This window comes from Neodiprion virginianus, chromosome 5, assembly GCF_021901495.1.
Source record: "Neodiprion virginianus isolate iyNeoVirg1 chromosome 5, iyNeoVirg1.1, whole genome shotgun sequence".
In the NCBI taxonomy this organism is placed as follows: Eukaryota; Metazoa; Arthropoda; class Insecta; order Hymenoptera; family Diprionidae; genus Neodiprion; species Neodiprion virginianus.
In genome coordinates this window covers 30,473,481-30,498,611 of record NC_060881.1, presented here as the reverse complement: position 1 = coordinate 30,498,611, position 25,131 = coordinate 30,473,481, and the positions used below count along the sequence as shown (strand labels likewise).

At 38.2% G+C, this 25,131-nt stretch overlaps 2 protein-coding genes across 2 annotated transcripts; one reads left to right on the top strand and one right to left on the bottom strand.

Annotated features, from left to right (window-relative positions):
- Positions 1-2,942: 2,942 nt before the first annotated feature.
- Positions 2,943-19,697, top strand: LOC124304504 (uncharacterized). Its single transcript, XM_046762821.1, has 10 exons — positions 2,943-4,257; positions 10,861-11,184; positions 12,219-12,446; positions 12,638-12,946; positions 13,056-13,355; positions 13,459-13,764; positions 13,870-14,172; positions 17,705-17,852; positions 18,244-18,404; positions 18,498-19,697. The coding sequence occupies exons 1-10, from the start codon at positions 4,128-4,130 to the stop codon at positions 18,818-18,820; spliced, it is 2,532 nt and encodes an 843-aa protein (XP_046618777.1). The 5' UTR covers positions 2,943-4,127; the 3' UTR covers positions 18,821-19,697.
- Positions 19,028-23,205, bottom strand: LOC124304505 (rab11 family-interacting protein 2). Its single transcript, XM_046762823.1, has 7 exons — positions 22,916-23,205; positions 22,296-22,334; positions 21,716-21,962; positions 21,237-21,612; positions 20,926-21,149; positions 20,405-20,837; positions 19,028-20,337 (listed from the first exon to the last, which is right to left on the bottom strand). Exons 1-7 carry the CDS (start codon positions 22,944-22,946, stop codon positions 20,161-20,163), a joined length of 1,527 nt encoding a protein of 508 aa, XP_046618779.1. The 5' UTR covers positions 22,947-23,205; the 3' UTR covers positions 19,028-20,160.
- Between the last annotated feature and the right edge of the window lie 1,926 nt (positions 23,206-25,131).

The window sequence follows — 25,131 nt, the reverse complement described above, 5'->3', positions numbered from 1 at the left end:
ATTACGGACTGGTAATACGACGATTCTATGAAAAATATTTACTGCACACTAGAATCTCAACGATTAGAAGAAAAAACTGCTCGAGCTTTTATGTTGGAAGTAGTCAATTGGTAAAAATTATCCGAGGATGATTATTTGAATGTTCGAATGACCTCGCCATCATTGCCGACGTCAAACCAAACGGAAAACTGGCCGATAGTGTTGTTGGATCGCTGGTAACTCATTTCTGCCAGTGCGGTAATCGCGAAATCAACTCACCCATCCTAATTGAACAGTTGCCAACTGATAGTTGGCAGTAGTTATTCATTCTATACAATTGAATCTCATTAGCGTTGTTATCGCAGCCTGATGTCATTTGCATCGAACGAATCATTCTTAGAAGCGTGCAGGAAAGCGGAAAGATATTTGAATTTCGATGGAAGATCCAACGCAACGTGAGTCTTCTTCGGCAGAAGAATTTACCGAATCACTCTTCAAGAGAATAGATATTTGTTTCGAATTTCAAAACCCTGTTATCCGTAGCAAATCATCATCACTCTTTTACGTGACCATACAGATATATCGAGCACGTGCCGACTGTGTATACATGTTCGTGAAATCACCGTTACGACAAGGTTGAAAGAACAATTCCCAAGCCCGATTGCAGGAGGTATACAAAAAAAAAGATCCATGAATTGATCGAGATTGATTTTTCAATATTGCCTTCGCCGTATAAAATATATGCAACCTAGATAGTTGAGAAATTGTAAATTTGAATAGAGCATAAGGCAGGGATGGTGTATTGTTAGATATAAGTATAATAGATTGAACAAAGTTCAGCGAAAATAGCAGTCGCATAATATTTATATCTGCGTATGACAGCCGCAGTTGGCTTTACACCATCGCCGTAAATTATTATAAGGTGTAATGATCTCAATATCCTCTGCACCGTAGACACTGTCAAGGCCATAAGAGTTTTCACAAAGCGCGTTTCACTATTCCGCTTTCATGAATTCATCATCGTACCTAATTACGAGCAGAACGTGCAGCCTGTGACATATAAATAATCGGATTTTGTGGTCAGTCGGCTTTGTGCACACGGTTCGATTGATATTTGGTGAAACTTCTTCACAAAATAGTTTTTCATTACCGTATAATAACGTCTTTTCAATGTGTCATGCCGTGTGACTCACGTACAACGTTTGAAAATAAACTTCTCGCTGATTAATAATTTCTCTTACAACGTCACGGTAGATTTCAGTATACAGTCTTACGGTTATCACAAGGTACTTAAACATTGTTTTTACGGCTAATTGATCTTCGTAATTGGGCCGTGGTCGTTAACTTGTAATAGAACATTGTTTAAACATATTCGGTATAGGTATAACGGGATTTAAGAAATTTCCATTTACAGACATAACTGAAGCATGACCGCGTGAGCCGCCTCGAGACTTTTTCCACCCAAGTGTAAAAGGATGAAACCCTGTTTGAAGTCTTTCAGACAGGTATTCCGAGGGAGAGTTAGGATCCTGTAGCGTGGGCAAAGGGCGGCTCAAAGAATGCGTAAGGAATGCTTGGTATTCTATAATGAATATACGAACGGCTCGTGATTCCAGTTGGGAAAAAGTTGCTCTTCTATACTTAGCTGCCCACACTTAGCTCTTCAAGGGCTAAAAAGACGAATACGCTACAAGCTGACTTGAGGATCTGACCGATCCTTAAGTCCTGCAGTTCTGCTGGATACATAAATATATATCATGCTTGCAGAGTGCCGGTATAGTATTCATTACGTTGAACGTATATTATCTTTGCAGCACTGGATTCAGCTACTTTAAATAATTAGCAGTGTTCGTAAAAATATGCGAAATTCGAAAAATCAGGCACGCGGTTAAAGCAAGCATTGCAATTTGTTGTGCCGTTAAATTCTCCTTGAAAAAAAAAAACTCAATGTTCTCGATCCCCATTTCGTTCAAACCAGTCGAACATTTTCGATGAAAGTCGATACCGGATTCGAACATTTATCGAGAAATTCTTTGCTTTGAAAATAAGTCTTCTAATCGATGGACTAATTCAAAGATTATGCGACGGTGAGTGTACAATCATGAGAGACTTCGCGTGGGTGAAATTAAAAATAACGATCAGCTCTCGTTGGATGTATCAAATAATCGTGTGTTGCGTGTTGCGTGCTGCGACAGAACGCGAATTATATATATCTGAATAATGCTTATCGTGAAATTGCACGATCTGAACATTTCGGAAACAGTCGTGTATCGCTTGTCTTACTATTTGTATGAACGCCCGAAATTACTGTAAAATAATATAAAATGTACGTATGCTTTTAGCGTAGTGTATCTATAAATTCTAGACCGAAGTAATCCTACCACAAGTCAAATCAGTCCATGACCCCAGCTCCGCTCTCCCAGATATCGACAAAACGATTCGTCGATACGGGATACTTATATTCAGTGTGTAAACAAATTTGAGGCATGAATTGTTTGCATGAATTACTTGAAGTTTCTGTAAGAAGACCGTCACGTTATTCCTGAGCTTTGAAATTTTTTCAATTATAACCCGGTTGAACGAAAAAGCCTGCAATTTGAGCGATGTTTTTTTAAGATTCAAATGTAATGGAATGTAACGAAAAGAAGTGTACAATTAATTCTATTTAATTTTTTTCTTTCTCTTTCTCGTTCAATTTTCGAGCAACTCATGCCGCAGGAATGGCGCGGTTTGTAATAAAAGGTTTTGGAGAAAACAGCGAGTTAAAAAAATTTCTCACTGCCGAGAATTGAAAATTTGCGGATGGTCGCGAGAGAGTCGGCGTCAAAAATTCCTGCGGCACATCCGGCGAGGAGCGTGCAAAATTCCTCTGTACGGTAGGACCGATTGGCTCGTGCGTAACAGGGGGAATTCCCCTACCATCGTCGAGTGAGCTGGCGCAGGTAGAAGGAACTCCTCGACTGAACCCCCCACCGGTGTCCCGGTGCCATGCCGGTGCTGCTGCACATTCAACAAACACACAACGGTGAAAGAAGTCTGAAATAGTCTCGTGCCCGCGAACAGAGAAGATTCTACCTGGTACCTACTGTACTACCCACGTTCACTTAGAACTGCTTCATTCGACTCATTCGACGCAGTGTTACTCGGGGCTCCTTCGAGTCAATCGGGCTTTGGTCGCGCTCAGGGACAGCAAACGGATTGCACGAAGACGGAAAAATCGTCCCGGAAAGACGTCGGGCATTAAGTAACGCGAATCTCGCCGTTTCGTCCGCAGACTTGAACGGCCGCAACTAACCGAACCGTAATAAAAAGTCCGTCAGGAGCGCAGTTGTTGGTATTTTGTTGAAAAAAATAAATAAATGAAATTAACAACAACGATAATTGTTTGTTAAATTATTAAAGAAAAATAAAATTATGTTCGGTTATGTGCACAATATTGGTTTCGTATGTCATTTAAATACCTGTATTTCAAATTTCTTCTTCAAGCCGCGTGTAACGATATACAATTGTCATATCGAATAAACAAGTAACTAAATTACATACAATTTAATTTCAATAATAATACTACGCCCGTCGTATTTTAAATTATTGTAATTGTTGAGAAAGAAAAGAAGAATATTCAGTTAGTTTCGTACGTTGTTTTGTTTCTCGTTGAAATTTAAATTTCGAATATGCAGCGAGGCCGACTCGAATGATCGTTGAACACATCGCCGAGACTTATCGATATCTTCATTATAATCGTATAATTGTTATGGTGATTGTTGTGCGGAATAAATGTGGAGATATCTGCTAGTGAGTAAATGCGGCAGCCGATATTAACGACGTATAACGATATACGTGTACCCGCAGCTCATGATAGTGCAGGTGAACTTGAACCTAGACTTTACAGGTGTTTTAAAAGCAAATGCTTGAATGTTTCGATTGATGTTTTAAATTGTAAATATAAAGGTTTTAAATTATTGAAGTGAGACGGTTTTCTTTAAACAATATAACTGTTTATTTTTTCACACATTTCACACGTTTAAAGTATACCATATAATCCTCACAACGATGAACATTGTAGTCTCTTGAAGTTTTCATAAAAAACAACGTCTTCCGCGCAGAAGTATAATACGTAAAGAAGTTAAAAAGTAAATAATATTACCGCGATGCTCGTATCCAGGTCGTTAATCAACACCGGAAGGAACGCTGCTAATTCATCATCTGCGAATCCTCACGCCAAAATGTATTTGTTTCTTCTGACGTTGGCTTGCGCTCTACTGACGAATAATTCATTGGGTGAGTAATTGTAACAATATTACAGTAGGTATACTTGACTGGATGTTATATCACACCGGGTATCAAATATCGATGATTGAACGATATGATTAAATAATCGAGTAATTATCCAACCATAGAAGGTGTGCAAAACAAGGAGAGTACGAATACGAACTTGGTTGAAAATTATCGAAAAATTTTTAAGCGTAACTTGGTATTTTATTTCACCGATTACTTATGTATTTGCAATCGAAATCCCCGTTTAACTTGGCGATAAATTCGTTGTTCGAAGAATGTTGCGTGTTGTATACACAGAGAGTTCGATGCAGGCACAAATGACTCATAATTATGTCAAAGTGATAAACTTGCGTGACGTGTGTCGCGGATACGGAGTACAATTGTTAACAAATTCACACAATGCGGTATTTTACTAGCATATTGATTGACAGCATATATACATCGTTTACGTTGTGTACAATAAACTCTGCACTATTATTGTTTGCCATGCCTACGTTTGCTCTTCTTCTTACGCAGCGCTGAGCATGCCGGTTATTTTATTTCTACACTTGTAGTAAAATGCGTAAATGCCTTAACCTTTCGGCTAACTTGTTTTCGACTTGAAACAAAATGTGACTTGGATTCTATACGAATTATGCGACAATGCATCATATTTTCTCACGTTAGCTGCATCGCCAGTCATCGTCACATAATTATTGTAGAATTGAACGCGCATTTTGTTTCGGACCGAAAACAAGTTAGCCGGAAGGTTTAAGGCATTCGCTCATTTTACGGTAAAATGTTTTCATTTTCACCATGATGTTTGCCTCCTTTTATTGTTTTCATTTTTATGTATCGATCGATTCCTGTAACACTCAACTTCGTCTGCGTAATGATATATCGACGAGAGTATACGTATACAGCTCGAGGGAAAAATGGCAACTATATTATAGTTTCATTGAATTATTTATATGCCGTTTAGCAATTTATTCGCATTGTTTCTTGAGAGACACTTGCAGCTAGCCGCATGTTCTAACAGGTACAGAAATTTCCCTTCAAACAGAGACGGAGATGTGTGTATGTAACGCGGGTTAGGTATTACTTGCGTAATTATAGTATATTATTGTTCGAATGACTAATTGACATTGTAACTGTAGTATGTAACGGATCTTACGTAATCCTGCATCAGGATAAAGGATACATACTTTAACGTGCTTCTACGGTATTTCCTCTTGGCTGTTGCAGAAAATTTAACGATAAATTACGCTCGCGCTTTTGATTGTTTATTCTAAACGTATAAATAAGTATAATACATCCGTAGGTATTTTTGCGCGCCATAGCAAAATTGTCTTCAAAGTATAGAACGAATTATACCACGAAAAATTTCAGATTTCAGACTAATAGTGAAATAGTGAAATTCAAATGGATCTTGACAAATTACGCCCTTTGAATTTGAAGCTTAAAGTAGCAAAAACAATATTTTTATGAAAGTGCGTTTTTTGAGTTTGACGGTATCACGTTCGAAGGCTGACACGCGAACCGGGAACTCATCGTGTATTATGAAAATTTTAATCTTATAAACGCCACTTTTGTTTTCATATTTGACTCACGTATTACCGCGAAATTCTATCACCTCGCTGTAATATCGTGTGTGCTGAAAAAGCTGTCAAGAAAGTATATACTTTAGAAAATGAGCATCACACACAAACAAACGGACATACGCTGACACTGCGAAAGAGGAGAAAAAAAAATGTTTAAAAAATATTAGTAGATCTCACGATTAGTATCAAACTAGAAGGTTGACTCGGGGCGCAGGAATATTTACATGAATTCTATATTTAGAAGATATACATAACGTGAATAGGCTGGCGTCTGACAGTGTTTGCAGACATAGAGACTTATTGGGCATTTATAGTCGGTTAAGCGACTTAATAGGGCCCATCATTCTCTGCTATTACTGTTAGAGTCATAAAATCGTTGCGACAAATTCTATTCTGTCTCATATATCGACTGCAGTATTTAATATTGAATTATGCAAATAAGCGTAAATAAGTCTTTCAACGTGTAGTCAATGATACAACATCTGGTTATCGAACCTGAACGAATTGTTTAAATAACACCCCTATTTAAGTGTATGTTGTTTAAAGTCGGCCTTCCACTGATAGCGAATTGTTAAATACTGGTGAAAAAAAGTAGGCGGGTCTATTTCCCGATGAGAAAAATTTTTGGATTACGAAACTTCAGAGAAAGTTTCGGGTGGCGTATAATAGCTTTTTGGTGAAAATCAAAGTTGCTTTAATCAACGGACCAGAGTTTGATTGACTTTAAAAATTATCTGAATTTTTCGATGTACAAAAGTATAGTGTAACAAAATATTATACGATTACCATTTTCTCCAATAAAAAGTATCACGGTCAAGAGTTATGACTTATTAAAATCAAATTTTGTGCGTAAAGAACTCTACATAGAGATGCTACGGTAGTTTTACAGAATTATATATCATTTGTAATAATTTGTCGTCAGTAAAGAGATTCTTTTATATATGTGCATGTAGGTATGTACATGCCTACAGACATCATAGCAGCGACACGAGCCGAAGAAATCTAGTATATCAGATACTCCTTAAGCTCTTTAAAAGAGCCGTTTTATTGCCTCTACAAAATTTATGTTAATCACCAATTCACTTTCATCCGAAATGCCTGTAGAATAATAAGCAAGAGAATTATCCAATTTCGCTTCGCATCACGCTGCGGTCTCAAGTTTGTGCGTATAACATACACAAGTGTATATAAGTACATATATATATATATATGTATTTATATGTACCCAACCAACGCTATCGCATATGTGAATGTTCATATTTTCTTTGACGAAATTGACAAATTGTGGATATTAGTACAAAACGACGATTATGCAGGAAAAAAATAATATTCAATTAAATTTCGCATAAAGATACATGCGCAATAAGGTTAACGTAGGTATACGAATGGTGTACAGCAAGAACATGATGATAAACCAAAGGATGAGTCACGAAATGTTGCCTTCTGTCCGAAACATCATAATCAACCAATTGCGTCATCGGCGCTAAAATCTGCAATATTTCCAGTTTAATTTTAACCACCTATGGACGTTACATACTTGCGCTCACGGATACACGTGTATTCAATGTGCTGTATATATTATGCATATTATCCTCGATGAGAAGAGGGAGGAGGGAGAAAGAAAACATTTTTGCTTGCAAAATTGTTATTTTATAACTTGTCTGTTATCGGGTGAAAAAAAAAAAATTTAATGTTTCTGACAAAATAGAAATCACCTCCCGAATAAATGTAACACCGGATATAAACTGTTCCATATTGTGCAATACAGGTACCGTTTTACGGATAATAACGCAGAATCATGAGTCTAGCAGGTAGTGTAAAGTAGTTTTCGCTCCGCAACCGCGATCCCGGAAAGTATCATTTCGGGATACAAAGAATCGAAATAATCGAATAAAAGTTCCTGGACTGAAAACTATACAGTTTAAACGACTCTTGAATGAGTGATGATCGATAAGCTAATCGTTAGTCAGTGTATTCAAAAGTTAGACAGTCCGCGAGCGCAGTGTATAGTCAAAACTTTGCACGTAGGCATCGCCTATATATACACCACATGTATGTGAATACCTATTCGTAAATCTAGACGTACGCGAGCCAGGCAGCCGCTGGCTAAAACGGAAGTTCGGTCTTTCCGTTCGCTTCGCAAAGAACACCGGTTGAATGCTAATGAAAATTTGCGACAGGTTTAACCGCGACGAACTCACAGAACCCACCATGTGCAGCAGCGGCAACGTTCAATCCGGTCCACTTTTTAACCGCGAAAGCGGATCTGTGAAAAAAATCTTACTACTTGCGCTCGTATTACGTGTGCGAGTGAACCGGCTGGAGAGGTAAATGAAAATGAAAAAGAGACGAAGATTTGGTTGGAGAAAAAGAGGGACACGTTTCCTGAATGAATTAGCTCATCAAGAGAGAATAGTAGAAACTGTCTCCTTTCTATCTCATTCAAATGGAAACCGGTGCCCGCTCTATTCTGGCGCCATCTAAGATCGGATAGTTAGACAACCCGGATCAGGACAATTTAATGGATTGGCGTTTATGCTAAACGTGTATTTTCTTCGGTGTGGAAAGTTGTTGGATAACGGCCTGATGATGTTGAATAAATTATCTAGAAAATTTTTGATATCATCTCAAATCCCGAAATTAATGAACCGCGTTTATTGGTTTTTTAAAAAATTGGACAAATGAGAAAAACTTTTTGGGTTCAACCGAATTGTACGTACATTCTTTCGTCTGATAGTTGAAAACGTTGCTGTCGAACAGCTTTAGGAATCGAAAATATTGTCGTTGTGGACATAAAATACTGTATACATGTACGTTCACACGTGACCTGAAATTTACTGGCGGGAAACTTAAAAATTCCCCGCGTGTTTTGGCATTGAACAGTTCTCGGAGTCTCGTGCAAAATAGGTGTTTAGGTACACATACAATTTATGATGAATCTTTTCGATAACAAGTCGGCGGCTTACTTCCGGGAGCATTTTACACATCGGTCAAGGACTTTGGAACGATGTACGAACATTCCGTCATACGTTCCATCCGCAAAATAGAACTCGAGTTAAACTTTTTTGCGCAGTGACGAAATCTTTCAGCGGTTTTTCTAACCTGTCAGTTGTCCGTCTAAAGACAAAATTCTACGACGTGATTTATATAATTATTGGTTAGAAATTTTATAAACCCGAATTCTATCACCGTAATGCGTGTATTTATCACCTACTTATTACTTCTTAGAACAATCGCAGATATTTCTATAAGTATTCTCAGAATACGTCACACCTCCGTCGAATCGTTACCGCGGTATGTGAGACGCGAGGAGATCTGTGACGAAGATTTTCCACGAAGAAGAAGATTCCTGGTATACAGAAAGACATTTCAACAGTTGTTCAAATCATGCACACGCAATATCACGAGAAATAAATTTCACCGTATATCTCGCAGGTTTATTAGTCAATTCTAGTGAATTCACAACCAACCGTCGACACTCCCTCATTATCTGTTGAAAATTTTTTAGTTTCAGAATTTTTATTCAATCATCTCCAAATCCAGTTACGTGTATGATAAGCTTAAGTGGTCCATTTTTAAATCCGAAAGTTAAGAACGAAGGAAAATTTTTCGCCTGTCAGAAATGATGATAAGTACGGAGACGAAACATTAGTTTTAGTTTTATCATACTCACTGTAATATAACGCAATTTTTGTACAATAAATTATTGTAACTGTCTATCGTATACAAGCGTCATTTAATGCGCTTCGCTACGGCGACGGCGAGGTAGCGAACGCGTCGTAAAGGCTGCAAGAAGAACAAGAATGGATTTCTTAATGAGAAGTGAGAACGACCTTACGACGTCACCGACCAAGTCACATAACTTAAGGACAATGTCGCTTGTGTTGTACGTATATATGTTGCACTGCACCTATATAGACAAAGTGAAACGACATCGACGATGGTGCATATTCAGTTTCGGTACCCTGACTCAATGCAATTATTTATACATTAATATACATATGCCTGTGTACACCGTTGTAAAAAAATATGTTAATTTTAACGTTTTCGGCAGAATGTTCCGCGGCAAGGAACATACGTTGAAAATGAATAACAATAAATTTTTAAAGACAGATAATCTTCTGCATAGTCAAAGTGAACAGAGTCAATTTTATTTAAAAAATTAAGATTCACCTGAAACAGAATTCCAGTAAAATTTATTATCAATATACAATGCAATCGCAATATACATACGAAATATTTACCGGCTTATACACACAAATTATTTTCAATATTGTGAAAGTTTAGTGTATTGGATATACCAAGGTGAATATGAGCCCTGTATGTATGTTACACTGTCTAGCAATAGCAACAAGACAAAAACATTTTTCCTATTTTTTGAACAATGAGCTACGTACGTGCCACATATATCCAAAGTCGCTTTACACGGCGACAATTGGAACGCGTCATAAATTCGTATAACGTGAAGATACTTGCGTACCTACCTCAATGCTACAAACGATTTTACTGACACACATATTATATCGCGCGATACAGTGTCACCAGCTTCTTTCAATCGCACCGTAATATGCGATAATTAAGTTGTACCCAAAGGATTATTTTCACGTTGACTCATTTCATTTCGGCAGTATCAATACAATACCTAAAAGAAGAAGCTGCGGTGGTTGTGGACAATTTTTTTTGAACGACCACTGCAAACAATTGCCTGGTGTCTCTGAAGCTGCGAGGCTTTTTCCTTGACCCGAAGTGCGATAATTGGCACAGTGTTTGGTCAGACATAAAATAATCCTCAACAATGAATTCTGCGAAATCCATTCAAAGAGAGTTGCAAAGAAAAATTTGCGCAATTGGCTCACGTAATTTTTCCTCGCCACCTATTTGCTGCGCAGTGGCGATGAAACGCAAAGGAAATTAGTCCAAAATTCTGTTAGCCTAATTCTTTACATATAAACCTGAAGAATATTATAAATAAAATAACACGAAATGTTTTGCCTCACTTAACCATACGTTGGTTCTTTTCTTTCAGGGCATCCGATGCCGGAGGAGGATGCTTCCGCTTCCGGTACTGTGATGATCGACAATCAGTCTACGACGCAGTCGCCGAGTATACTAGCGATTACAGAATTGATCGCCAGTATTATCGACGACATTAATCCGGCAACTGACATACCGCCTGTGCAAATATCCTTTTCGGATGTCCCTGTTCACACCGAGAGTAAGCTTGGATCGTCGGTACTTCTTCCATGCAGGACTGTAAATCCGGTTGCAGAATGCCAATGGTCCTGGCAGCCATTACCGCCTCGACATTTACCGTTGCCCGACATGAGCGAAATACCGACAATATCCACCAGTGAGTAGATTTTTCCTTATTATAAGTATGCTTCGATGCGAAATATTGATAAGGAGAATCGATGGGATAAAACGGTTTATTGGAAGCTGAAAAATTATGGCTTCCCACGGACATGAGGCCAGGGATGTGGCAAAACGGGTCCATGGATCGACTGATTGTGAGTGAAGTTAGAAACGGGTCACTCCGTGAGTACGTTATCGGCTCCCTGCAACCGGCAACCAGTAGAACAACTTCACGCTATTTATAAACCGAGATACCTTGAAACAACCTTGATTCAGTCCTTAAACGATCATCGAGGGAATTGTCAACGACCCAAAGACTCACCCGTGCAGGATTATGGTGCAATGAACTAACGAGTTTCAGACCCATGTATACCAGTGCGCATAATACCTATGTAATACCTTACATCTATACTTTACAAACACCTGCGTGGCGAACGAGGATGTCAACCGAGTGTCATTTTTTTTTTTTATACATTTCATTCTCACCAACATCTATACATCACAATCTTAGCATTCTATAGTGGCCGTATATCCACGATATTACTGTACTGACAGAAACCCGTGAAACTTGGCAGATTGTGCATCAGACTGCGCATGCGCTAACTTTGTGGAATTTTCATGCAGGCTGGCCACCTTGTTAAACTTGAGCTGCCAAATACGGCTTATGGGGTATTGTATCAGCGGTGCGATTTTTTTTAGGTCAAGTGGATCTCAAATACTTTCTGTTTAGTGATTCGATAACGCTTCGGGAACTTTTATTCTTAACTGACTCATGACCGATGACTGCTATAAGTCATTTTACCAATATAATTTCGATTTGATTTCAGTCACTTGACCCAGGAGAGTTTGACATCTCATGCTTCGTTTTGATTAAGTTGGCTCCACTGTTTTGTATATAAAAGTATGGTCGCATTGCTATTTCGCCACCAATAGAGGTGAATTATTTTGCGCATGCGCAGTCGTTAACTCAGCCTGCTCAGTCTCACCGTTTCCGCTTGGTAAACATGTCTTGAAACTATGTATCTTTTTCAGTAACGCCGGATGATCAAAATTCGTCGACAGCGTCAGCACCGTTGACGCAATCTCTACCAATACGAAAATTTCCGGCATTTGGAAACAACAGTAACGATTGCTCGGTGCGGTTTTCAAGCGCTAAACACGAACAGGCTGGATACTGGACGTGTGCCGTTCGACAGTCAAACTCGGCAGAACTTATAAGCACGGAACCAGCGAAGTTGACGATAATTAGCAGCGATCACGGTAAGCTTGTTGAATTTACTTCATGTCCGTATACACGTGACACGATAAACGTTTTGTTGATTTACAAAAGTCGATTAAACAGCACTCAATTATACACGCGATAAAACGCGGACCATGCAATAAGAGGTATCTTCACCATCTGGTATTGAATGTTCGAAACAATTTTCACCCGTTTGTTTTCGAATTAACAGAGCTGCCGATTACTTTCATCCAACGCCCGACAGTCGTTGAATCCCCTGTTGGATCTTCGACCCAAATAACGTGCAGAACCGAGACCTCGGTAAAAGAGTGTCAGTGGTCGTGGCGACAGCTGAATCAATCCCAGCCGTGGAATTTGGAAGTTAAAAGGTTCCCAGCATTCGGCGACGACAGCCGTGACTGTAGTATCAAATTCAAAAATGTGTTACCGGAACAGGAAGGATACTGGACTTGCGGCGCACGCGTCAATCCAAATTCAACTTTCGCGCAATCGAGTCCCATTCGTTTCCTCATCTCGGAAGGTACGCTAACATGATTTAAAGATCGTATAATATCGCTGCACAGTGACATTTATGACGTTTTTAATTCAGGTTGAAGAAAAAGAAAATCATGTCATTTTATGATTTACAGTCGAATTTGTCCAACTTTCTCGCGACATACAAATAGCTGCCGGTGAAACCGTACTACTCAGGTGTTCAATAAACAAACCAGTTGTGCGGTGCGAGTGGTCATGGAAACCGAGCAATTCCAGCAAAAATCCAATCACGGTAAAGAAATTTTCACCGAGCAAAGACAGCGATCACGATTGTTCGGTGAGGTTCAAAAATATTCTTTACGAAGAAGAGGGTCTGTGGACTTGCGGGGTCAAGTTAACACCGGATGGTGTTTTGCACGAGGCTCCTCCTGCAGTCGTGACGCTATTACCACCAGGTAAAGGAGTACAACTGTTTTAGTAATGTTGCGTACGGTCTTGGTCAAGGTTTTGAACAGTATTTAAAAATTCGACTCCTCGTTTTCTCTCATTCTCAATCAGCCAAAGTGAGCTTCGTTGAGACGCCGGAAGACACGTCAGTGCCAATTGGTACCGAGGCAAATTTAAATTGCATTACGAATGTCAGAGTCGAGAAATGCGCCTGGACTTGGAAACCACTCACTGGTAGCGACGCTGAGACTGTTGTTGAAGAATTCGCAAGCAAGGGGGACTTGGGTCGCGATTGCAGTCTTTCGCTGCCTCAGGTCTACAGGGAGCAACAAGGCTTCTGGGCTTGTCAAGTCTATCTACCATCGCAAAACGCAATGCAGTCTTCACCCTTGGTCAAACTTACCGTATTCGAAGTTGGTACGTACTACGTTGTAATGGTTCTTCGCATAGTCGTGTATCGAATAGCTTTTTTTTTCTAATTCTGTGAGCAAATTCATTCTCATATCATAAATTTTGTTGCAGACGAGGTGAAGTTTTCCGAGTTGTCGCAGGACATTCAAATATCCTCCGGTGGTAGCGTTCTCTTGCGGTGCGTCACCTCGTCAGGGGTTGAACAATGCCGATGGTCGTTGACGCCAGAAAATTCGAATACAACAGTGGTCGTTAAACAATTTCCCGCGGCTGGTGTCGAGAGCAGAGATTGCAGCGTGCGGCTCAGTCACGCCCTTGCCGAACAAGAGGGACTTTGGACTTGCGGTGCGAGAATACGTGGCCGTCAAAATTACACGGATGCACCCCCAGCGAAGCTGAGCTTACTTCAACCAGGTATCATTGAATCCTAGAGAATAATCCATCCCCCGGGTTTATAGAGAGTCAAACGATCGTCGTATATGTACAGGTGTCGACTGGAGGTTGATTTTAGAGTTTAATACCGGTAATCAGGTACCCGTACCTGAATTGATTTAATCGAAATCGGAAGATCGACACGTTTTCAGATGAAAACGAATATGAGATACTTCTCCTAACCTCTACCCTCCATAGATTGGACGGTGCAGACGTTTTCACGTAGAGGAAGAAATTTTAACCGTAACTCCGTGTGAGAACCTTACAGCTTGGTTTAAATTACTGTCAAAGTCGGGGACAAAATATGCGTGCTAAAAATCCAGATTTAAGCTATATATTAAATACGCCGTAATGGCGGACCGATCCAATTAACGGTCCACCTCGCGACTTTAGTCTCAGCAATCTTCAATCCGCGACTAAAATCGTTGAAAATTCAGAGTTTTCCCATTTCTACAGTACTGGCATAATTGATAAATGTCGATTCATATCCTTTGGTGTATAGTGCGTGTGCATTCGTGGTGAATGTAAATAAATTTACGTTTAGTGAAAAATCTATTGCTGTCTGCTCTTATCACACGTTGAAATTGACACCTGCATTACGGCATTGACATAAAAATAAATTTATTAAAATGCCGTTAATTATTATTGGTTAAGAATAAAACCGGATTTTTTTTTATTATACTCTCGAGTATGCTATCTCCATTCTGGGTTGTATTATAATCTTCATTTTTTTTTTATATCTTATGAATAACGTCGTCTCGATAAAATATCTCAAGGATCAATATTCTTGTTTTTGTGATTTTTATAGGTTCGTTGATCAGCGTGGCAAATTATTATAACGCCAAAAGTAAACTTCCTAGACTATTGCCATAAATGATTTAATTTTGCATTTATTATTATTATTAATATTACTATTAATATCCCTATCATTATTATTATTGTTATTTTATTATTATTTGTATTAGTATCGTCACTACTGTTATCGGCATCGTTTCATTATTGTAATTCATTGTCATTATTATCCATACGATTTCTTACTAGTTATTATCGTTAGTAATTGTCAGATTGATTTTTGCATTTACTATTATTAGGAGAAAACTGAGATTCTTGCGGATCGGCGTTTGGATGAAAAAAAAAAAATGCATACAGATACATGTATGTAATTAGGGTATTAGATACATATTTATATAAAAAAAAAATCGATTTTCGAATGAATTTATGATACACATACTTTATACGTATAGTGTAGATATAAAAATATACATACATAGTCTATACATGTAATTATCTTGCCGTGTTAGAAAAAAAGGGAGACCTTCATAAATCGATACATAGATCACCAATATTGCGGATAAATGTGTTTTTTCGCACTTATATATGTAAATAGGGTACATTTATGTATCACAGTATTGTTGCATCTCGCAAAATAACTATACAGATATACATATTTGTATATGTGTACCCTTATGATTATCATTAAACATATCGATTGTCAATAGTTTGTGTCTCCGTGTCCGGTGTCACAATGATAAATAAGAGCATTCTTTATTTCAATTCGTATCGCGATGTAGTTGCAATGTAGCTATATTTCATCAGAACGCGAAGAGTGATAAGCGATTGAAAGTTTTTGTGTGTATAATAGATAATTATTTAAATATATATAGTTTTCTTTATTATATGCATCCATATTGCATGGACGTATAATAATCACTATTTTGTATTTAACGGCAAGGGGTTCCTAGTCGAAACTATATATTATTGTAAACTAATTATTTTGTCGAATTATTCGCATAGTGAACCATGAACCAAATCGTTTCTATTACAATATTATTAAAAAAAAAAAAAATTCTGCGCTTTTAACGCGTGATTATGCATCATTATGATGCGAAAAAACACAGATGCTTATGACAAATTAGTTCTATTATTATTGTTGGTATTATTGTTTTACATTACCGTATAAGTGATATTTAATCGTACGTTAAATTCAGTCTTGTGTTAAACATCCACTGAGAATTAATCTACTTTATACATAACTTGTAGGTTCCCAAATCTGATCAGCGAGGTAAGTTAGCATAGTGAATACATGAATAATGATGGTGCAGTGAATCGGGTACATTACACATGTATGTGTACATACATATTGTAATGACATTATTCATACATGCAACTATACATCACAGATTTGCGTCAGTCATACTTAAGTGCGTCTATTTACTTGTCATTTTATTTCATTTTGTTTCTCGTATTTATTTAATCTGTATTGATTATGACGTCCATAATGCCGGTAGGTATAAAATATACATCGGTTAGCGTCATAAATGAAAATCTTCATCGTTAGCATGTTGCCGTATAAAAGTTAAAACAAAGTTCCAGTCTTAGAGTTTCGACTCAATAGTAAATATCGTCGTTTGTATAGGTGCATTGCGACACGGATTATCTCATTACATTTGTCACAATATGTTCACTTTGCCATTTGCATGAGTAATCACCATGTAAATAAATTTTTGCTTAATATTAGAGATCAGTAGATGCGGATAGATTCGAGTATGATAATCTTAAGGCAATAAATTTTTCTGGTGAATTATGATATATGTTTTTGATGAAGGAAAACCACTGATTGGGAAATACATATGTGTGCATAGATACGAAAACCTCTGATGGAACTAATTTTCACCAAAGTGACTCTTGAGTAAAAAATACTGGCACTAAAAAATGTATAAGATACACGTGTCAATTGTCAGAAACTAACTTTGTTCATGTTGGAGTTACGCAGGTGCACTCAGCTGCAGTTTGATCATGCACCATGCACGTAAAATGTAAGACTTGTTTCTGCAGACATTCCACAACGAAACACATACCTATATTATATATAAAAAAAAATACACTTTGCACGTTGTCGAAGGGATGGATATCAAAACTTTGAAACAACAAATAAAGGAAAACACAAACTTGGGATCATCACATGTTATGCCTATAGTTCAGTTCATGCTTGGCCACAAATCTGCGGTACAGATATATAACATTATTATATAACACATATCAATATGATCCAAGGATTTTAATCGTTATTTAATTCATTTCGTACAATCTCAAGGGTATAACGAAATGAGAAAAGTGTGATATGCACGTAATGTTCTAATAAAATGTGTAATGTAAAATACTGAATATGATAGTTAATAAACATGTGGAAACGCTCGTCTACTATCTTTTCATTGTTGCAACTTCATTTACCTGTTTAATGTATAATTCGTGCGATATTCGCGTAACGTAGTTGATCATACATATTGCTTTCATCACGAACAAGCACCATGGTATACAATGGTTTCTGGGTATAGGCGCAATCAGTAATCCGTATGTGTACACATTTATGTATTCATATCCATGGCCATGAAGAAGAGCTGGGTGCATTTCAAAGCTTTCTACTCGCGGTGACTGGGAATATAAAATAAGATAAGTACGAACGATAATGGTATGTATTTAAATTGATTCGATTTAATGATTGTCATTTTTATAGAACCAGTGATGATCGCGCTCTGGACAACACCCCATGAAAAGATTAGTCTAGCTTGCCGATTACGACCGGTGCCTCCGAAAGCTCAATGTCATTGGCTTCATTCCCCAAACGTCCATCTGCGACAAACTAACTCATCTAAAAATTCAAGGTAAGCCGTTCTGGACGGTGAGCAAAATATCTTGCAAGCTTGAATTAATCGTATCTGGGTAACTATTCGATAGGGATTTTTATTTTTAAACTAATTCATCTAAAAATTCAAGGTAAGCCGTTCTGGACGATGAGCAAAATATCTTGCAAGCTCGAGTCGATCGTATCTGTGTAACTATTCGATAGAAGTTTTTATTTGAATTTGAAGAATCATGACTAAGTGACGAGAATGAAAAGTATAAGCTTTTCACTTTCTAAAAATCACCTCGAGTGGTTGATATATTTTTGTTCAATTATGCTAAACGAAAACGAAACGTAAACCTAAAAACAAGTAAACAACTGAGGATAAATTGTGTCGACGATCACCGATGCGGTAAATTGGCGTTTTATAGATACGCTGTTCAGATGAATTACACCAGCGGACTTTGCGTGTTGCAATTCAAGCTCGACGATCATGACCTCGGCGAATGGACGTGCAGATTTACCGGCGGCAACGCGCACGGAAATACAGAATTGGGATCAGCCACGGTTGTGCTTTTGAGCACGTCAACAGGTGATTATGCAAAAAATTATAATATTAGTTACGCAGTTTGTCGCCACTAAATACATTGAATAGCTACAGCAGGCTACGATTGTTTCGTTGCAGATGCAAGACTCGGTTGGATAGTCGGCGCGTTAACGTCGCTGATATTGTTCTTGATGATCATAGTCGTCGTTTTAGTAGTATGCCGAACGCATATATTCATTAAACGGACGCCGAAAATACTCGAGACGATGAAAGCTGATCAAAGAAACAGGAACAACAGCGAATCCGCGGAACGCTACACCGAGGGACCCAACAAAATCAATTTTCAGTTTAGCGAACAAGGTTTACAAGATTTGGAAAGCATAAATAACAAACTAAGTTCCGCATCAAACGAAGGGCCGAAACGACGAAACGAGATATACGAAAACATTGCGGAAAGTTGAGAGGTTTTTTTCACCTCGTGTAGTAAATAAATTGTTGATGATTTGTCGAAAAAATTTTATTATCGTTACTGATATATATATATATATATATATATAGATATATATATTAATTTTCCATTCAATTTCTTAAAGCTATGCATAACGCAACGTAACCATTGTAAAATTGGTCGTCACTATTGTAATTGGCAATTTTTATTGCTGTTAGAAATATTTTAGAATTTTATAAGTGCATAAGAGAGAAGGAATTGTTCTTTCAATGTTAATACGTTTTAACTGTCTAATAAGTACGTTTACATCCAGTCTAATTAGAAATGATGTAAGAGTGTAGCGTTGTGTATAGGTCGCATGGGTGAAACCGCGCCAAAAATTTTCCTGCTTACAAACATTATTCAGGGTATTTCCTATTATTATCATTGTATTGATATAAAATATAATCGTTTGTTTTTGTTCTAATATTATCATTATCGTCGTCAACACTGTTATGTTGAATTAAATCTTATTATACCTAAGGCACGTTTACTTCCCTCGCTCTCTATTTGTTATTTCTTTGGGGCAGAGGGGGAGGAGGGAAGGTGAGAGAATTCAATATGTGGACGGAGATGATTCAAGCCGAAAGGCGAGTCAATTAGGTAGTTATTTTCCACTATTCTAAATTTTAATTTCATTTTTACTCGTCACAAACTCTTCGAAAATAACGAAGTTGAACTGTGTACTGTGAAGGGATTAATTATTAGTTCAACCGTTGATAGAAAATTGAAGTTTTTTCTCATCAGAATGAAATAGTTTTGGTTTGTTTTCAGTTTGTTACGTTTTTGAAATCCCTTTGGAGATAATATTCTCTCGGGAAGACGCGTAAAGTGACGAATTTATAAACAAGCACCCCAAAAAACTAAGTTCTTTTGTCTTACAATTAGACCCAACGGATCGTTTTACACGTAGTTAGTCATAAATAAATACATGTCTATAACGTTATAAAAGATTTTCTATTCTGCCCTACACTAATGATTTCTTCAAGGGGAAATAGAAAACGAAGGTTAAGAAATGCAAAGGTTGAAAGTTAAAAGAGAAACTCAGTATTGCCAGATTTTAATCCGTAATACGACCGCCTAATGTCTAATGAAAATTATTACAAATAAATCACGAACCCGTCGAGTAATATACATGGTAAAGCTTATGAAAATAGAATAAAATAGAATCTCATTACTCTGAGAAACAATACCGATTGGTCACACAAATCGAATATCTAGTGGTTAAAAAAAGCGGTCTATAATTAATCAGGCGCAACGGGAAGTAAATAAATATATTGAAAATTACCAGTTTGTGTTATAAAGATATGGAAGCTATTGGTGACCGGGCGATGACAAACGCCTTTGAGACTGGTAAGGGTTTTGCAATAATCGGGGAGAGCTTTCGATTACGCGAAGTAAAAGGGAATCTATGTAATCTTCTAGGTCACCAAGCCTTTTCTTCTTGTCCGCAACTTCTCTTTGTAGCTGTAGCGTCAGCTCGATCAAATCCTGACAGAAAATTAAAATAAACATTTCAATTTAATCATTTAATTGGAGAAAAATTTTTTTAGCATACCTCTCGAGATTTTCCGTCGAATTGGCTCAATATCTCGTTAGATAATCGGCTTTTCGGGGCAAGATTTCTTACAGAATCTTCACCACCGATAATGATTCTCTCTGATGAGAGTCCGCAGTCGTTCGAGTCTTTGTTCTTCTGTTCCTTATCTTTCTTTTTATCTTTCTTAGAATGTTTTTCCTCCTTCGGACTTCGGGCTTGAGACTTGTCATCCTTCAAATTCTTTGTATTTAACACCAGTTTTTCATCTTTTTGCGATTTGGTAACTGGCAGTTTTTCTTCCTTGGTATTTTTTGTAGTTATAAAAATGTCCCTTGGCGCAGGAGATGGAGGCTCAGTAAACTCCTTGGCTTTGAAAATGTTAGAGGATATATCTTCCCTCTCTTCTCTTGGCTCGTCGATTTGTATCTTTGGTTTAGTTTTTTCTTCCCATCTGTGATGAGATATAAATTTAAAAAAAATTTCAATATTCACAAATACTTGACTGACGAAAGAATATTGATCAAGATTTAAATATTTACCTTTTCAGCGTACTGCTTCCGTGCTTTCCATACAATTTCTGACCCCATTCATCCTCATTCGTATTTTGAGGAAATGGAGGAGGCTGAGCTGGTGCAGTGTAGCGGGGCGGTTTGTTTGGCGCTGACACTGCCGTAATTGGAGGTGTTGTTTGTGGCTCGCTAGGTGCGCCATTGTTAGGAGCATTCAGAGACGATGCAGAACTTTTGTGGGACAAATCGTCGAACTGGGAACATAAGAGATATTCATGATTCAATTAAACAGTTCGAAAAAATTGATGAATGTGTGAAACAAAAGATGCAGTCTTTATTACCGTGAATTCGTCCTCGTCTTCGCTTATCACACCAGGATCTGCTTCTCCAGGTTCCTGTTTGGATGGTCGTATTTCATGTTCTTCCCTTTCATCTAACCCGTTTTGGTCAAGCTTTGACTTGCTCTTTCCTTTTACTTTGTTGCCGATTGATTTCGCTAGCTTTTTCAATCCCTTGCGTTTCTCCAAACTTCCAATACTCAGCAAACTACCACCGATCGAGTGAGCGGCCGAAGACAATTGGCCAAGGGAACTTTTGTGCCTTTCCTTCTTACTCAGATCCATCAGACTTCCTGCTTTCACTATAAAACCGATTTTTACCTCCAATTCACCTCTCTCCTTTGTATTTTCTTTACCTGGCTTTGTGTTAAGAACATACCTAAAAGTCAAAGTTAAACTTAGCGCCTCGTTACAAAGAACGACTAGATTTCATACAGTGTAAGTCTATTTTCTTGTGGGCATAAGATTGTGCAAATACACACCATCTATTTTTCGGTCTTTCGTAAACGTCAAAAGTCGAAAGTGGTATGTTGACCATACCAAGAAATTCGTCTACTCCTAAAAAGTTTCTGTGTAGCACTGTGAGGACAACTTCGGCCGTGTTGCCCTGCTGGGGTATTTGGAGTTCGCATTCTTCGTGCCATTCTACGTTATCTGGTACCTTCTCCTTCACCGAAGTCTGGTACTTTTCCTTTCCAAGCGCAATAGTCACGAAGCAGTCGTTGGTTTCTGAACAATTTATCAAATGATGGTTATTCAACTACACAACAGGGTTAATTGTGGGGTCAGACATGGTGCCTTATGCTCCGCTCGTGTTACAGGCAATTGGTAATCTAATTAAAGTATACATATGTATTCATGCATGTGTATAGTTATACACATTGAGGTTTCCAATGAAAATACCTTGTATGGTAATGAACAACTAACAGTCATTACGATTATAATAATAAAGGTGTGGGGATGACTTCAGTAGCAAAATATAATTATAAAAAAAAAAAACAAATATTTGAAAATAAAGCATGAGATAAAAATGAATGTGAAATAAAGATAGCGCAGTCTTACTGTTTTTTCCTTTAGTGAGTAATCCTTTGGCTCTCTGGACTGTGAAATATAAAATAAACATAGAGTTAATAAGAGATTATAATACGGGTAATAGGAGATGTGATAAGGAGCGTTTAAATTTTACAATATTATCACCATTTATACTAAGCAAGAATTTAGATGTTAGTAATTTTGCTCGACCTACATTATCGTGCCTACGGTATTCGGATGAGTTAGGAATGCAGCACACAAGAATAACTCGACGTATATTTAATCGTAGAGATCCCGAGGTGCGTTCAGGAAGTAAAGCTTAGAAACGTTACACGCAGACGTGTAATCGTAAAACAATTGAACGCATAAATGATCGAGAGTGATGATGCACAAGCGGCGGTGTACGACAATATTTCCATTCAATAATAAATAAACGAAGGAGTTAACTAACAAGTCGAATACCGTTAAACGGTGACGGCAGGCAGAACGGCGCATTCTTGGAACGCGGCGTAATTGTGCGTTGCGATAATACATTCGAAATTCAATTTTACATAACAGATAACTGACAGTGGAGATATGTATATATAACGGTGTGAATTATCATTACGGTAAATGCGATGATAAACATGAAACGCGTTTGCCTGACCTACCTGTCACTTGAACGTGCGTCGGACTCCACATATTGGCGATACTTCGACAGGCGATGACTCTGTTATTAATCTCACACAGCTGGATCACCAGTCATCGACGCAAGCACTATTATTCGAGGCAGCGATATTACCGGGACAACAATTGAAACCGCAGCATTGCGATTGCGAACGAATCCTGGGCTCGGCTCGAGTAAACGCGATTTCACACACACGATTGCCTGCCAGGCCGCTAACGGTGGAAACTTTACAACGACGCGACGACGGCCAGCAAGTGAGAACGCTAATATCCAGTCGAGTTTCCCCTCCAACTACCGCTCGATCATCGGCCATCGCACGTACACCGATAAAGCCGTGAAACAGCATGGGGAAACCAGCTGTTGTGAACACGATTCCAACCACGCATCCGCCTAGATGGAGTTTAGATGGTCAGGCGCAGAGCATGTTTCATAATGTGCTTCTCTGAATTCAAAAGAATTAGTGTATAAGCTCGAATTCGTCCGACGTTAATCGAAGTTTAAACTAAGTTCAGCCTATCGCCAAACTATACTAACAAAATTGAACGCCGTTTAAACTTTGTCGGAGAAAACGGGCGTAAGACTTTTCCATTCGTTTTAATTGGAGTGGATTTCTTTTATCGACGTACTCAATTTTGTCGTTTCGTTGCTGTATACAGGGATGAAAATCAATTCTAGTATTAAAAAATTCCCCCCTCTTTACGGAGAGCAAATGAGTGAGATTCTTGGAGTTTGTCAGTCGAAGTTTGGAGGATTTTGAATAATACTGAAATAAACTATTAGGTGAAGTACATAAAAATATTGTTTCGAGAGAAATCGATTGGACGCAGTCCCAATACGCTGCGATCAACGCATCAAAAGTTACAGCCAAAAAACGAAAACCTGTGATTTCGACATTTTTCAGCAGGTGCTTTTTCATTCGTGATTTCTATCCTGCTGATCCCACGCTGTTTTCTCTGCGTTTTCTGAGTTCCTGGGGGTCCAGTTGGTCAGAAAAGGGTCATACAAATCGAATCGGAGACTAAAAGTTTTTCGCCCAAAAAAACAGCACTACCCCTTTGTATTTTTGGCGAAAATTTTCGCGATTTTGAAAAGTGCTGAAATAAATTCTTTCACGCACTATTCCGACGTAATTTTGCGAGAGAAATCGATTGGGCGCAGTCCCAATACGCTGCGATCAACGCATCAAAAGTTACAGCCAAAAAACGAAAACCTGTGATTTCGACATTTTTCAGCAGGTGCTTTTTCATTCGTGATTTCTATCCTGCTGATCCCACGCTGTTTTCGCTGCGTTTTCTGAGTTCCTGGGGGTCCAGTTGGTCAGAAAAGGGTCATACAAATCGAATCGGAGACTAAAAGTTTTTCACCCAAAAAAACAGCAAGGCTTACCCCTTTGTATTTTTGGCGAAAATTTTCGCGATTTTGAAAAGTGCTGAAATAAATTCTTTCACGCACTATTCCGACGTAATTTTGCGAGAGAAATCGATTGGGCGCAGTCCCAATACGCTGCGATCAACGCATCAAAAGTTACAGCCAAAAAACGAAAACCTGTGATTTCGACATTTTTCAGCAGGTGCTTTTTCATTCGTGATTTCTATCCTGCTGATCCCACGCTGTTTTCGCTGCGTTTTCTGAGTTCCTGGGGGTCCAGTTGGTCAGAAAAGGGTCATACAAATCGAATCGGAGACTAAAAGTTTTTCGCCCAAAAAAACAGCAAGGCTTACCCCTTTGTATTTTTGGCGAAAATTTTCGCGATTTTGAAAAGTGCTGAAATAAATTCTTTCACGCACTATTCCGACGTAATTTTGCGAGAGAAATCGATTGGGCGCAATCCCAATACGCTGCGATCAACGCATCAAAAGTTACAGCCAAAAAACGAAAACCTGTGATTTCGACATTTTTCAGCAGGTGCTTTTTCATTCGTGATTTCTATCCTGCTGATCCCACGCTGTTTTCGCTGCGTTTTCTGAGTTCCTGGGGGTCCAGTTGGTCAGAAAAGGGTCATACAAATCGAATCGGAGACTAAAAGTTTTTCGCCCAAAAAAACAGCAAGGCTTACCCCTTTGTATTTTTGGCGAAAATTTTCGCGATTTTGAAAAGTGCTGAAATAAATTCTTTCACGCACTATTCCGACGTAATTTTGCGAGAGAAATCGATTGGGCGCAGTCCCAATACGCTGCGATCAACGCATCAAAAGTTACA